Source organism: Bidens hawaiensis, unplaced genomic scaffold (genome assembly GCF_021521415.1).
Source record: "Bidens hawaiensis isolate Kalapana, Puna unplaced genomic scaffold, B.hawaiensis_p1.1 tig00037149_1, whole genome shotgun sequence".
NCBI classification, from domain to species: Eukaryota; Viridiplantae; Streptophyta; class Magnoliopsida; order Asterales; family Asteraceae; genus Bidens; species Bidens hawaiensis.
In genome coordinates this window covers 34,149-50,481 of record NW_027505457.1, presented here as the reverse complement: position 1 = coordinate 50,481, position 16,333 = coordinate 34,149, and the positions used below count along the sequence as shown (strand labels likewise).

General features: G+C 34.9%; 1 protein-coding gene and 2 pseudogenes across 2 annotated transcripts; 2 read left to right on the top strand and 1 right to left on the bottom strand.

Moving 5' to 3' along the window:
* The first annotated feature begins 2,347 nt into the window (after window positions 1-2,347).
* On the top strand, window positions 2,348-5,348 carry LOC143613300 (large ribosomal subunit protein eL19y-like). The gene is made up of 4 exons (XM_077087045.1): window positions 2,348-2,535; window positions 4,145-4,267; window positions 4,422-4,735; window positions 5,118-5,348. Exons 1-4 carry the CDS (start codon window positions 2,424-2,426, stop codon window positions 5,181-5,183), a joined length of 615 nt encoding a protein of 204 aa, XP_076943160.1. The 5' UTR covers window positions 2,348-2,423; the 3' UTR covers window positions 5,184-5,348.
* Window positions 5,349-7,957: 2,609 nt separating this feature from the next.
* LOC143613298 (L10-interacting MYB domain-containing protein-like) lies at window positions 7,958-11,756 on the top strand (annotated as a pseudogene). The gene is made up of 3 exons (XR_013150089.1): window positions 7,958-8,329; window positions 9,411-9,977; window positions 11,308-11,756. The product of XR_013150089.1 is annotated as a L10-interacting MYB domain-containing protein-like (transcript).
* A 2,901-nt stretch (window positions 11,757-14,657) lies between these two features.
* On the bottom strand, window positions 14,658-16,064 carry LOC143613299 (putative galacturonosyltransferase-like 7 pseudogene; annotated as a pseudogene).
* Window positions 16,065-16,333: the final 269 nt, after the last annotated feature.

The window sequence follows — 16,333 nt, the reverse complement described above, 5'->3', positions numbered from 1 at the left end:
TCGTTAAAGTCGAGCTGAGCTCGTCAATATTTTTTAAACTTTTTATTTATTTATTTTACGGATATTGATATATAAACTACAAAAATATATATTTTTAACATTAATTTATATAAGTTTTATAAGCTTTAAAACTCATCATTATTTTTTTATTTTTGTTTCTTTTTTTTAATGTTTAAATCTTGGATGGCATAATATATGTAATATATATATATATATGGTATGCTACTATTATTATTATTATAATATTAAAATTTAGGGTTTATTCTAAACGAGCCAAGCCACGTGCCGAGCCGGCTCGTTTAGATTTGAGCTTTTTTTTGGCATAGTTTTTTTCAAGCTATTTTCAGACGAGCTTCTAGCGAGCTGCAAAGTCACAAACTTTTTAAACAGTCTTGGTTCACATCCATTTTATATACGTGTAAAATATAATTAAAATTTGTGACCTGTCAAAATAATAGTTATAAATAAACTATAAGATAAAGGCTCTTTTTCTTAACAACTAAATGTTGCACTGTATAGAGATTAAATGTTTGATAATCAATTTCACACTCTAACTACTCATCAAAATAGGAACACCTAGGCGAAGACTATTCTAGCTTTTGTTGCTTGTGTGTATATATTAAAATAATCCACCAAGTATTAACCTTATTTTGATAATGTCAAAATCAAATGTATTAATCAACACATGCATACTCACCTATACATAGAATATTTCATTTGTTTAGGTTATATAAAAGATTCAAAAGTGTTTCCATTCACATATTTGAACTACAACTAGACCGACACCAAAGTAATCGCTATTATGAAATAAGAAGTTTTATGACTTGTCATAATTTAAGTATAAATCACAATTCAAATCCCAATACAAAAATAAGGGTTTTCAGGATAATATGTTTAATAAACATGTGTTATATCTAACTAGCTTAATAAATAGGACGTGCTAAGATTATGCTTGCCTAATCACATACCCTAAGTTTTCACTTTAACATATGTGTAATCACACCTACAAGGGCGGATTTAGGTAGGGTTCAGAGTAACCCAGGCTATCCCTCAACTTTGTCGACGAAGTCCAAATATTTAAGGTTTTTAGTATTCTTAGAAAACTAGTATATATTATGTTCAGCAGTTTGATAACATCACTTGAAATTGTTGGTGTGGACCGTGTGGCTATCAAGTTTCACTATAAATTGTTTGGACTTTACCAACACAGGCTCTAAACATGCCGTCCACATTTTCCCCCAGACTACAATTTTCAAAATGATACACTAACTATTAACTATTTGCAAAATTAGTCCTCAACTATCATTTGCACCCGCTTCCAACCTTGAAAAAACCAAATTGATCGATGAACTATAAATTGTTTGCAAAATTAGATTGCCAATAGTTTCAGAAAAAAAAAAGTTTGGGATGCCCCTGAGTTTTTCCTTTACATCCGTCACTACACACCTTATCAAATAATGAAGAAAATTATACATTTGTATTTGCACAGTTGACTGGCACGGATTGGATTTTGGGGTTCTCCCCGAAATTGGAACCGAACCTACCTGAAACCCGATAAAAACCCGGTCAAATATTCGACCATACCCGAAACCGGTTTTTATCCAACCCGGCTCTTGACTTTTATTCCCGAAAATACTTGGTTTGTGCAACTCTACCACTAGAGGTGCACAAATCGGGTTTCTCAAATACCCAGGTTCAAGTATGGAACCGGGTTCGGGTATGACAAGGTATTGGAAAATCGGGTATTGGTAATACCTGAGTCGGGGTCGGGTTCGGGTCCGGGTCCGGGTATTGTCTCTAAAAACCATACCCTATGCATCGGGTTGGTAGGGTTTGGGTCGAGTATAGAACCGGGTATTCAAAAATCTGGTATTTGAATACCCTATTTTCGGGTATTGAAAAAACCGTATTTTTAGGTTTTTTCGGGCTTTTTCCGGGTATATTAGGGTATATATTGGATTTTTTTTAAAAGTTTGCACTTTTTAGGGGTATTTTTCGGGTATACATATTTGAAATACCCGGTTTCGGGCATTGGAAAAACCTGGTTCCGGGTATGGAACCGGTTGGGGTTCTCGGGTATTACCAGGTACCAATCGGGTCCGGTTCGGGTTTTAGTTTCGAAATGCATGGCCTATCCGTTCCCTACGGGTAGGTTCGGATACATGAATTAAAAACCCGAGTATTTAAAAAACCGGTTCCGGGTTTTTATTTCGAGTTATAGTTTTTTTTTCCACCTCTACGGCTCTACCCGGTTAATGCACTCCTTACACGAACGAAAGTCCAGTGGGCCGTTATCAATATAGAAGCAAACCGAGCCCATCTAACTAACTAACGGAAAACGGTTATTGATTCATAATGATATAAACCATATTATCATCTACCACTCAAAACCCTAGCCGCCGTAACAACTAACCAACAAACTTATGGTTTCACTGAAGCTACAGAAGCGGCTCGCCGCTAGCGTCCTCAAGTGCGGTAGAGGCAAGGTCTGGCTCGATCCGAACGAAGGCAATGAGATCTCCATGGCTAATTCTCGTATGTATTCACTTCACACTCGTTCATTTTCAGTTTCGTTAGTTATCTATATATAAGTATATACCGAACGTTTTTATTATTTTCTGATAATTGATAGCATCGGTTATTGATTAAGGTATTGAGTTTGTTACCTTACGATTTGTTTACGTGTTTTGTGAGCTCTAGTTATTGTTATCGCTATTGTTGTTATGCCGATGTACTCGGTTATTATTGAGCTTATAACGTTACGATTTGTTGATGTGTTAGGTCAAACAAGCTGTAATTATTATATGTATTTGTTTAGAAATGAAACTTATAGTTTTGATGATAGAATCAGTTATTGTTTATGAATTAAGCTTAATACATGTGTTCTGTTTATGTATTTGTTCAAAATTTGTGTGAGCTGCAAGGTTTAAAAAGGCGGAAACGAGCCCCGAGGCGGACCGAGGTGTAAGCCTCGAAACATAATTAAATATATATATATATATATATATATATATATAATCCAACAAAATCACACTAATATTAAAAAATTAAAAATGTATAGAAGTGCCTTGTAGCTCCATTAATACCAAATTCAACAAAAAAGAGGTCCAAAAAATAAAAAAATTTGGCATATTTTACAACTTCTTGAGAGGTTTAAGCCTCACCGCCTCGCAAAGGTCGAGGCTTAGGTTTTAGTTTACCCTTATGAGGCTAAGCCTCTAAGGCGTTTTTCCACCGAGGCTGCCAAGGCGTGAGCTTCGAGGCGCGTCTTGGAACGCATTTTTATACCATGGTGAGCTGTACTTGATATAAGTGTAGTTGTTGTGATGATTTCATTGGTTAATTTTCAGAAATTAAACTTGTTATTTATTTGCGTTATGTATATTTGTCCACGTAATTCTTGTGATATGTTTTTACTTTTTACTACCTGTGTTATTATTGTGATGATAGAATCGGTTATTGTTTACAAATTAAGCCTACTGTGTATATATGTCTGGTTAAAATTTTTGTGAGCTGTAGTTGTTATCTTTGTTATGGCGAATTGCTTGGTTATTGTTTATGAATTGAACTTGTTATCTGTGGTATGGTTATGTATCTGCTCGTCCAATTATTTATGTGTTTATGAAATTAACTTATTAGAGTTTAAGTTGGTTAATCTAAATATCTAAATTAAACTTATTGTTTACTAATCCAAAGTATCTAAATTGAAGTTAATATTTGCGATATGGTTTTGTATATGCTAATCCAACTTTATAAATTAAGCTTATTATTTACTCTGGATAAACTTTTTGTGACAATGCTGCATCAGGCATCGGATGAAGTCGGTTTGATAATTAGCTTGTTTAGATTTTACATGCATATTTGCACAGTTTTATTTTTAATTTTATTGCTAAATTGTGGCAGATGTATTTTTAAGTTCACCTGTTACTAAGAACTAAGCATAGGTGATTCAATGTCTGTTATAACAGTAAATGGCTCAGTACTATTTTTATTAACTAAATTGTGTTTTTTTTAATCTTTTAGATGATGAGTTGTTCTTGATTATGTTGTTTTTAATTTATGGTGCTGATTAGGTTTATGTGCTTATATATATATATATCATGTAATGCTCACTTTTAGTTGTTTTGTTGCTCCTTGACTGCAGGTCAAAACATCAGGAAGTTGGTCAAGGATGGTTTCATCATCAGGAAGCCAACCAAGATTCACTCTCGATCTCGTGCTCGCCGAATGAAGGAGGCCAAGAGAAAGGGCCGTCATTCTGGATACGGTATTTTTTAATTTCTGTTTATCCCTAGTTAAAGATGTTTATGTGTTTTGTTTCTGAAGCTTTATCACCAGGTGAATGGCTAGTGCCATAAATAAAATTTTTATTAAGTTTTTTAAGATGTCTGTCTTTATGTTATTACTATTATAACCTTTAGGTAAGCGCAAGGGTACCAGGGAGGCAAGGTTGCCAACCAAGATTCTATGGATGAGAAGGATGCGCGTGTTGAGGCGTTTACTTCGAAAGTATCGCGAGGCAAAGAAAATTGACAAGCATATGTACCATGATATGTACATGAAAGTTAAGGGTAACGTGTTTAAGAACAAGCGTGTGCTAATGGAAAGCATCCACAAATCAAAGGCTGAAAAGGCCCGTGAAAAGACTTTATCTGACCAGTTCGAAGCCAAACGTGCAAAGAACAAGGCCAGTAGAGAAAGGAAGTTGGCTCGAAGAGAAGAACGATTGGCCCAGGTATATATATATACGTATTCTATTTTCTTTCATGTCAGTTAATTAAAGTTAAAATAACTGGTATATTTACACAATTTTATAGAGCTTTTAAGTATATGTTTATACAAAATCTGTCCAATAGCTTGAGTGAAGCTTGGCTTGTTTTTATAAACAAGCTAGTTTTTAGGCTCGGGCTCTGACCTGAGCTGGTTAACTAATTCAGGCTTTTAGCGAGTCGATCTTGAGTTGCTCATGAGCGACTTGCTTCATTTACACCCTTATGCACTACTAACTTATACTGTATTTGTTTAAGATTTACAATAAACAAATCAGCCTTTTTTCGTGCCTACCTTAAATGTTTTTGTCCGTTAACTAATCATTTCGTATGACTCTTTGTTTTCAGGGTCCACAAGACCGAACACCAGCTGCCCCTGTGGCTGCTTCTGCCACTGCAGCACCTACACAGTGAGTTTCGATGTGATTTTGTTATGTTGCTACTTCATATCGTTTATTTTGTTTTTATTAAAATGAATTCTGTTTCAGGGCAATCAAGAAATCGAAGAAGTGAGATTCTCTACCTCTTTATGGTCAATTTTAGTCGTCTGTTTGTTATAATTTAATTTTATTTTGTTTTGTTTGAGAATGTTTTTTTTTTCCAAGAGATTAAAACTCTTGATACAATCATACAATTAATTTGTCTTCTTATTTATATGTTAGTTATGTTGTATTTTTACATTTATTTGACTTTTACAATAATTTTCAGCAATCTCAACTATTAAATGACCGCGAGTACAGAGTTTAGTTTTCAAATATAGAGCTGTGAATATTAAATTACTGTTACAAGTACAAATCCACATCACTAACAATTGATCTGATACAATTTCACAAAGTAACTCCTAGTTGAGATTCACACATCTGTAGACTCCGGTAACACTATCGCATTTTCATCTCGGATGTCTTACAAAGTAGTAATGTTGAACATGATGCGCATTGAATAGAAAGCGATTCACATTTTGAATCAAGCCATCTCTATTACCAATATGCATTCAATCATATTATGTTTGAAAAGTAGTATGAAATCACATTTGCGTTTTAAGCTTTCCTATTGCACGTTCCTAGCCGAGCTTTATCGACTTGACTTTTACCCCAAAACCACTCATTGTTTTAACTCTCATTATATCTATCAAGCACTCTGTCTCAATAAACCGGTTTAAGTCGGTACATTCCAAAATAGAGGCACACAAACCGGTTTATGATCAGTTTTGATTCGGGTTTTGACTGGTTTCGGTTCGATTAACCGGCTTTGATAGAGAAAATTACAAACCAGTTTTCGGTTTCTGTTTGATTCGCAGGTCGTTTCGGTTAACCGGTCTATTTGCCAACCTCTGTTCCAAAACCATTTTAAAACGAAACATTTTAAAACGATTCTGCTATCAACAAATCATGCGAGAATTTGAAGTTGCGGTATGCGGATCAGGTCACCTTTTCATTTCGTAGTTTAGTGCAACAGGTTTTCGAAAGTTTGTTATCGTCTCGCTCCCTTTCGATCTTTTTTGTTTTGCTTTAAGTGGTTAACATTTATGTGTTTGTTTAGGTTCTGTTTGTTTTGCTTAAATATCTGCAATGGGCTTATGTTTGCAGGCGCAACCACCGTCCATCACCACCACCTACCACAATCGTCCACCATCACCAACTTCCATAGTTCGTACACCACCGCCAATTATTTTAACAATCTACAAACGTTAAATGACTTCTGTCTACTGTGATATGTATGGCATGTAACTAATTTCAGTTTACATAGACTACACAGACGATATCCAATTTATAAAACAAACAATATTATATTTTCAGATTACAGACTTTTATACCACATCGTTATAGAAAATCAGATTACAGAATCAGATTTCACACATAGTTTTTGTAAAAACGGATTCCTAAGCTATTTTAACTGGGCTTGATTGGGCTTCATGTTACTCTTATTCCGAACAAGGATATCTTATCCTGGTCCTGGAAAACCTTATCCCTAATTATAATTACACCATCACCACCCATAGCCACCGTCCGCCTCCGGTAATTGCTAATATTTATTTATTATTTTTATAAAATTTGAACAATGCATCATTAAATACGTTTCTGTTTGGGAATGATTTACAATGATGAGTTTAGGGGGTGTTTGGCTACACATGTTAAATCTGGTTATCTGTATATTGTGTTTGGATACAACACTTATAATTTGATTGCTTATTAAGATTTTGTAATCTGATTATTTGCTGAAATAAGCTTTCTTCATTTCACATAGAAGCATTAGGGGTGTGCATGGTGCGGTTCGGTGCGGGTTTTGGCTAAAGACCTAAACTTTTGTTTTTGAATTTTTGAAACTGTTCGGTTTTGGTTTTTGTTTTGATTTTGGTTCGGTTTCGGTTTTTGTCATTTGAGCTTGAAAAATTTAGGCCGAAAATAATGAATTTAGGTATAAATAATTTTGTTAATTGTTAATTAATAGACTACTATATATTTGACCAAAAAATATTTGAGTTACATATTTGTTAAATTCTTATAAATTACTTAAAAATAAAAAAATAAAAATTTAGGTATTCGGTTCGGGCCGGTTTTTTCGGTTTTTATTACATGCGTAACCGTTTTTACAAAAAACATAAAACTAAACCGTCGGTTTTAGTTTCGGTTCGGTTTTTTCGGTTTGGATCGGTTATTCGGTTTCTTGCACACAACTAGAATGCATAATTGGTTATCTTCAAATTGCTTATTTAAAACAGGTAAGTAAATCACAAATAATTGGTCAAGAGGTTTAGATACAATCCCAAATACCCTCAGTTTAGAGGTGTAAACCAGCCGAGCTCGACTCGTTTTTAGCTATGCTCCAAAGCTCGGCTTGGCCCGTTTAATATATATTGATTAATTTATATATTTAATAATTTTTTCTTGTATTATAGTTATAAGTTATATATAAAATAATATTAATAATTTAATTTGTTTAATCATAACTTTATATATAAACAATAGGCTAGTGAGCCAGCTTGGGCTCGTTTATTAAACAAATTTATTTTAGGCTCGAGCTCGTGTATGCCCAGCTCGATTTGAGCTTTTATTGAGCCAATCTCGAGTAGCTCATGGACAACATGGCTCATTTACACTCAAAACAACTTATTGTTAGTTTAAAGCGCAGTAAAGATATAAGCAAAACCAATCATCTCTAACACATGTAATTTATTTTTGTGCAGGTGTGCTAAATGCTAATAGTGTGTTAGTTGTTATTATTATTATGCAAAAATGAGGCGAAAAAACAGTGATCGTTTGCGCACAATATGGACACTCGAAATGGACAGATATTTCATTGATCTCATGTTAGAACAAGTTGAGAAAGGAAACCGGATTGATGATCATTTGTTTAGTAAAAGAGCTTGGAAACACATGACAACATTGTTCAATGCAAAGTTCAAGTTTCAATACGAAAAAGATGTTTTGAAAAACCGACACAAAACGTTAAGAAACATTTACAAGGCGATACACAACCTTCTTTCGATAAATGGATTTAGCTGGGATCATACGCGACATATGGTGACTGCTGATAATAATATATGGGATGATTACATCAAGGTATTATTTATTCAGTTTTGTATAGGTTTGTAAATGAACACGAACGGAGCATGTTTGTGTTCGTTCATTCAGAAAAATAGAAAATCAGCATGTTTGTTTTCGTTATGTTTGTTCATTAACAATATAAACAAACGCTTCATGAACTTAAACGAACGATATCTTGGGCCTAAAACGTTAATAAAACTAGACTAAAGTTGTAATGGGCCAAAAATTTGTTAATGAATATATTATCGAACGTAAACACACGTAAACTAATGACCATAGATGGAAGCAAGTGAATAAACATAAAAATATAAGCGCAACTGAACGTTTATCAACATAAATGAACGAACGAGACATGCGTCTATGTTCATACGTTTAACTAGGGGTGGCAAATGTGACCCATTGGGTTGAATGGGTTGTAATAAAATGTATATAATGGGTCATAACGGGCCAAACTAAAAAAGGAAAATGATTGAAACGGTTCAAAACAAGTTGAAATTTCTCAAGTTTTTTTTTTTTGCGTGGAACGAGAAAAGCGGAAGACACTTTTTAGTATTTTTACTTTTTTAGTTTTTGATTTATATTTCGAGTTATGATTTTTAAATTATTTTTTTTGAATGTTTTAACGAGGGGTTTTTAAAATGGGTCAAAATGGGTTGAGATTTCAGAAACCCCTCATTAAAAAATAAAAATTAAAAATTAAAAAACCATAAATTAAAATATAAATCGAAAATTAAAAAAGTAAAAATACTAAAAAGTTCCCTCCGATTTTCTCGTTCCATAAAAATAAAAAAATTAAAAAAAACTTGAGAAATGTCAACCCATTTTGACCCTTTTCAATCATTTTTTTTGGTTTGACCCATTCTGACCCATTATATACATTTTATTACAACCCATTCAACCCAATGGGTCACATTTGCCACCCCTACGTTTAACTAAATGAACAAAATATTTTGTTCGTGTTCGTTCATTTATTAATGAAACGAACTTACCGCCAAACTGTTCATGAATTGTTCACTGAACCTTCGGTTCATTTACAGATTTAGTTTTATAATTTTACAATATTAGTTTTCATCAACTTATGATTCTGCATATGCAGGGACACCCGGATGCTCGATCATATAGAATAAAAACAGTTCCATATTACTATGATTTATGCCAAATATATAAAGACGTGTCATCTGAAACAAATCCCGAGAATTCTGAAAGAAATCCCATGAGATCGTTGTCGGAGTCAGTTAACGAGGACGGTGTGTTTGAAAACAACAATGCTGACTTGTAAGCTCTTCATGAAATAATGATAGATGAAGAGTTTACAGTTGCAGTATCTAAAGAATCCGAATATGAAGATATAAGCGAGAGTCGGGTTCGGACATGTTGGCAGCCGACAATGGACTGTTATTTTGTTGACCTTATGGTTGATCAGGTTCAAAAAGGGAACCAGGTCGATGGGTTGTTTCGGAAGTATGCGTGGATTGAGATGATTAAGTTGTTTAACGCGAGGTTTGGTTTTAAGTATGATGTTGATATATTGAAGAATAGATATAAGACATTCAGAAGACAGTTTAATGTTATTAATAAGCTTTTGGAGTCACAAGGTTTTTTTTGGGATGATTTAAGGCAAATGGTGGTTGCGGATGATCTCGCGTGGCAAGATTATATAGAGGTTCGTGTTATTTTGATTATTGTGTTCGGGTTGACTTGTTTAATGTAGTGGTCGTTTGTTGTTGACTTGTTTAGTTAAACAGACAGACTTGTCAGCCCGTTTAATTAAAAATAAAAATAGGTTAACCCATCAAACGATTTACGATACGTTTTTTACAGCTCGTTTACAAACCCGTCAGCCCGTTTGACTTGTAATAATAAATGGGTCAAACGGGTTGTGTTCATGTTACGCTAATTTAAGTGTATTCGGGTTAGGGTTAATGTCTTTGACCGACCCATCAACCCATTTATGACCCCTTTATTACGACCTGCCAACCCGTTTAACACGTTTACAGCTTGGTCACAACCCGTCAACCCATTATAACAAAAAACGGGTCAAACGAGTTGCGTTCAGGTTACATAAATTTAGGCGTGCTCGTATAGGGTTGATGCCTTTGACTGAACTGGCAACCTTTTTTAATTAAACAAGTCAACCCATCGACCCAAATTACGACCCGCTTATAACAACCTGCCAACCCATTGACTCATAACGATAAATGGTTCAAACGGGTTTTGTTTAGGTCGCACGATTTTACGGCTTAAAAGTTATGGGTAATGTCTTTGACCGACCTATCAACCCGTTTAATTAAACAAGACAACACATCAACTCATTTTCAACCTGTTTAATACAACCCGTTTAACCCATTTCACTCGTACAGATAAATGGTTCAAACATGTTCACTCACTTCAGGATACACGAATTTAACCGTGTTTGTGTAAGGGTTAATGTCTTTGACCCAAATAAATATACGGGTCATGTTTGGGTCTTCAACCCGTCAACCCAAAACCTATGAAAAAATAACTTATAACCAATGTTGCAAAAGTCGCTAGGCGGCTGACTGGAGAGTTGGATGTACTCGGAGTACTTGGAGAGTACTTGAAAATGGTAAATATAAAGCAAATAATTTTTTGAAGATTTTATATGTCAAATACCATAAGTTTACTAATATTTATAACAATATAAGTGAATATCAATATAAATGAGAGAAATACATTTTTAAATATTAAATTATTCTAAAAATTGCTAATCATTAATAATTAATTGAAAAAATGATTTTATTTCTTTAATATTACAGAAATACAAATTATGTTTTATTTATTTAAGTCAAAATCGGCCAAAGTTGACCGACTATATATGATTCTGGCCGAGGTTGACCAACTTTGATCGATTCTTAGCCACTAGGCGGAGTTAAAGAAACTCGCCTCGGCGCTATGCCTTGTAGCGAGTACTCGGGGAGTACTCGGCCTTGTATACCTACTTTTACAACATTGCTTATAACAACAATGTGCAGGCAAACTCGGATGCAAGACAATACATGACTAGACCAGTCCCTTACTACAAAGGCTTATGCATCATATTTAAAGAATCCGACACCGATGAAAACAACAGTTCATCCGTTAAGGTCGATATTAAACGCCAACTCGAAAACAAAGAAAACCCCGAGAATTCAAAGAAACCAAGGGTGGATGAGGAGAGGCTGTTGCGTGCGCTTCAAGAAATGACGGATGCGGTTTCTTGTTTAGTAGAAAAAAGAAACTTGAAGGTGAAGGTAACCAAAAGCTTATTGATGTAGAGAATGTAGTGGCAGGTGTTCAAGCATTGCCTGATATGGATGATGAGTTAATATTGGATGCTTGTGATTTGTTAGAAGATGATAAGAAAGCTAAAACATTTTTAGCATTGGATGTTAGATTAAGAAAAAAATGGTTGATTAGGAAGCTACGTCCCTAAATTCTTGTATAAGTTAAAAGTATTACTCCTTCCGTCTCATTATAAGTGTCCACATTTCTTTATTTATTTGTCACATTACAAGTGTCCACTTTCAAAATTTATTAGCCAATTTCCAAGTTTACCCTTAAACACACACAACTAACATTAATAAACAATATTGATGGACCCACTTTTCAAGGGCATTATTGTCATTTGGTAAGAAAAAAAAAAAGTAATCATTCAATTCACCTTAAACTTAGTGTTTTTCAAACATGAACACTTATAATGGGACGGAGGGAGTATTATTTGTTGATTTTTAATGGAGTAGTAAGTTTTTAATTAGTATTCTTATTTCACAACTTTTGAACTAATTGCATAGTTATGGTATGGGCATCTTTTGTAACTTATGACGTGTTCTATTAAGAAAATGAAAGGATAACATGAAACATTTGGGACGTAGTGAGACAACTATTAAGTAGGGGTGTTAAAAAACGGAAAAAAACGAAACAGTATCTGGAAAAACCGATCTGAACTGCGAATTCGGTTAGGTTAGGGCTTATGATTTTAGTGTGAACACATAAAATAAAAATGAAGTTTCAAAAAACATTCTTATAAATATTTATTTACTTTTTGTTTATTTTAACTTATTGAGAATATATTTTTTTTGAAAGGCAACTTATTGAGAATATATAACAACCCAAATAACTCTAGTTTTTAGCCCAATAAATCACTAGATAAGCCCATATAACCAAGCCCATGAATTTGTTGGGAGTTTACACTTTACATCTACCCGACCAACTCACAAACCTGTTTTGTGCTTAAATTAATCAGTCAAAAATCACAAAAATCAAATTTAAATATAATTAAAAAGATACAATACAGGTTTTGTCAGGCACGTTTAAAATGGACCCGTTTGATTGTGATGAAGAACATGCCATTATGCCAACATGTCATCATATTATGTTTTGGCAGTACATGTAGAACACCATTTTGTCAGGTTGGTACGGATGGATGGTTGATATTGTTAAAAAGCTGTTTTTAATTTTGTATATTGTATTGCAACTTGTGCATCGATAGTTGTACATGTGAATACCAACAACAACTGTAATGGTGGAATATGAATATATAAATACGGTCCCTAGTTGTGTTTGATAATGAAAGAGGTGGCTGTTGCTAGCTGTAAAGACATGTTCTACTTTCATGTGGGACTACAACCATCTTTTAATATCTCAGCAACATGATCTTAGTGTAACCATGTCCATTCCCTTAAATATTCTATGTTTGTCGACACAAATAGGTATCGTTACGAGAACCTGAAAGGAACCCTGATAATTGTTGTCGACAATCGACATCATCAATTGAGATTTACCAAAATGGGAGCCGTGCTACCAGTACTAATTTGAGGGTGTACAAATTTTAGTCCAAGTTAACGAACCGGCAAACCAAACTATAATTAGATTGGACCAGATCGGATAGGTAGGTTGGGGTGTAAATGAGCCGAGTCTGAGCACGTCTAAGCTTTTAGAAGCTTGACTCATTAATTTTTCAAACTCAACATGGTCTTAACTCGGTTATTATATATGTATTGTTGTATTATAATTATTTTCTAATGTAGCTATAATTATAAGCTAATATATGATAATATTTATTATGCAATTATATTTAAAATTAAAAAATAAAAGACAGGTTTAGACTCGGAAACCTAGTGAAACTTTGTGAAATTAGGCTCGAGCTTTCTTACTAAATGAGCTTTAATTCAGGTTTAAGCACAAAATGTAACAAGCTTTTTACGAGCCGTTCTCGAGTAATTCAACTCATTTACAACCTACTTGTAAACAGAGGCGAAGTATAAGAAGGACCGGGGGTGACCCCCGATCACTGCAGTTTTTCGCTTAGTGGGTAAATTTTCGTGATTTTGTCTGAATTTTTTTATAGGTTTTGAGCACAGTCACCCCGAAGTATTGGGTCCGTGACTTCAGTCACCACTGTGACTAAGTCCAAGCTTCGCCGCTGCTTATAAGCGCATGTACGGTTCTAAATCAATTGATACGTACAAAATAATTTTATATGGATACAACATGAACATACATACGAAACAAACCACCAATGCACTACACATGAGCAACCTATGCATTAACACGCACATTAATCTGTTTTTTTAGTTCATTAATTAAATCATTTTAGTACAATATAAATGTATATATATATTATTAGTGTATTAGGTAATTGAAATAAAATCAAGAGTTGCGTGTTGTTTAAAATAGAAAGTGACAGGAAGGAGACGTTGCTAGCAGCCAACACAACTGGTTTTTAAACTTTTTATAATTATTATTATTAGTTTAATGTTAAGAGAACGTTAGTGTCTGTTGCCATGTCTTAATCACATTACTTAATTCAAAAACATAAACTGTTTATATTTTGTAAAATCACCATAATATAGTCAACTCTCATCTTTCTTCGATTTATCGCGTAAATCGGCATGTTTGGCCGGTTTAAAAGTTCGGTTAAAAAGGTTTGAAACTTGGAACCAACTGTTAACATTTGTTATTCGTTTTTTATTTTTTATTTTTAGGAATATTAAGATACGTATATATTTTATATTTATGAACAAATCCAATCATTTTTTTTTAAAGCAATAAAAATATGCTTTTTAAAAAAAAAAAACTTTTAAAACAAAATTGTTAAACCGTCAAACCATGAAAACTATCCAAACCGGACCATGAACACTAGATTCGCTCTACTAACAAGCGAGATCACAATTCATCTAGACATTTACTGATTTGACAAAAAAACAACGGAAACCAGATTCAAACCTGAAACCTTGTTAACACTGCGTGTGTTCAAATTGTGACGATTTCATAATATAAATTAATTATTACTGTTAGCATTGTCCATAAGTCTTCAATAATGGCAAATAAATAAGTTTCATGATTCACATAAATCAAATGAATCTTATAATAAAATAAAAAATATACATTCAACATCATGAGAAGCCTACCAAAAATCAAAAACAAACTAACTGAATATCTTTTAACCTTTATTACCAAAATGAAAGAAATAATGGAATAGAATACAGAAAAACCCAAAACAAACATAAACCTATAAACCCCATCAAAATGAACAAGAAGATGATGAACATGATCTTGACAATTTAAACAAACAAAGAAATTAAAAAAAAGTTTAACCGCGGCGAGCTCCGAAAATCATGTCGACTGCCCGTACGATCCGTACAGATCGTACGGAGCCCATAACGCATCCAACGGACACGGCTGCTTCGAATCAAGCCGAATCCACGGCTTCCCGCTTCCACTCCAATGCAACAGACTCACCGGACCGGGGTGCAGGTCCCGGCAGCTTCCCTTAACATTATCCCCACCTAACCCGTGCTGGTTCCACGCGTGATCAATCGGTGCCACGTGACCAGCAAAAACCAGCAGAAACGGCGGTAATGACCCGAGTTCGTATATCCGCTCGGTTTTTTGAATCTCCATCCACTTTTCGATCCGTTTCGTGTACCCAAACTGTCTCCATTTTGCCAGATCGATTACCATAACTCCGGTGTTGAAGTAGCACGGATTCCGATCGGAAAACACGCCCGAATGTTGCCGGTTCGACCAGAATCGGGCGGTGAAGTACTTCGTGAAATTCGCGTGACAATGTTCCGGCGCACCGATCGTTTTTAACCCCAAATCCGTACTCCACAGCTTCGACACATCATCAACAACCACGAGATCCGAATCTAAATAAATCACTCGCCGAACACACGGCTCAAGCAAATCCGCCAAATAATTTCTCGCGTAATTCAACGGCTGCTCCAACGCTTGCCTCACCGACGTCGAGATCAACTTCCTTACAACCTCCGGATCAAAATAATACACCTTAAACTTCAACTTCGGGAAAGTCGAACCAATCACCGCTTCCACACTCAAATCCGAAACCAAAAAGTGAAAGAAAACACTCTCCGGACACGCAGAATGTCTTAGAATCGAATGAACCGCGGCGACCGAGCCTCGAAGGTACTCGAAATCGAGCGTGATCGCGACGTGAACCAGCGACGGATCGCACACGTCACCGAAGACAGAAAACAAGAGACGCTTACATCCTACGGTGTCTCGGAATGCCGTCGCGGTGCGGAACAACGCGTCGGCTGAGTGTCGGTTACCGGCGTGTTGTCGGTGTATGTGAGAACTAGATCTAATAGCTTCAGCTGGATGAAATGATTGTAAAGACGGAGCAAGTACAATCATCACCATTGTTGCCGTTACAAATGCTGAGAATCTAATCATCCATTGCATCTTATTATTATTACTACTACTACTACTACTACTACTACTACTACTACTCTTATTATCACTAAACGATACGTGAACTGGATAATAATAATAAAACCAAGGGTTTCCGTACTACCGTAAGCAAAATCAATCAATTAATCAATTAACTAAGCAATTAATCAATTAACTAATCAATTAATCAATCAATTGAGAAGCATTACGAAGCATTACCAGACGATAATGTTACTGAAACAAGTGATGACGTCACTACGCGGTGGTGTGGAGTGAGGATGACGTGTCGCCGGCGGTAGGATTCCGTCCTCCGATACTCGCCGG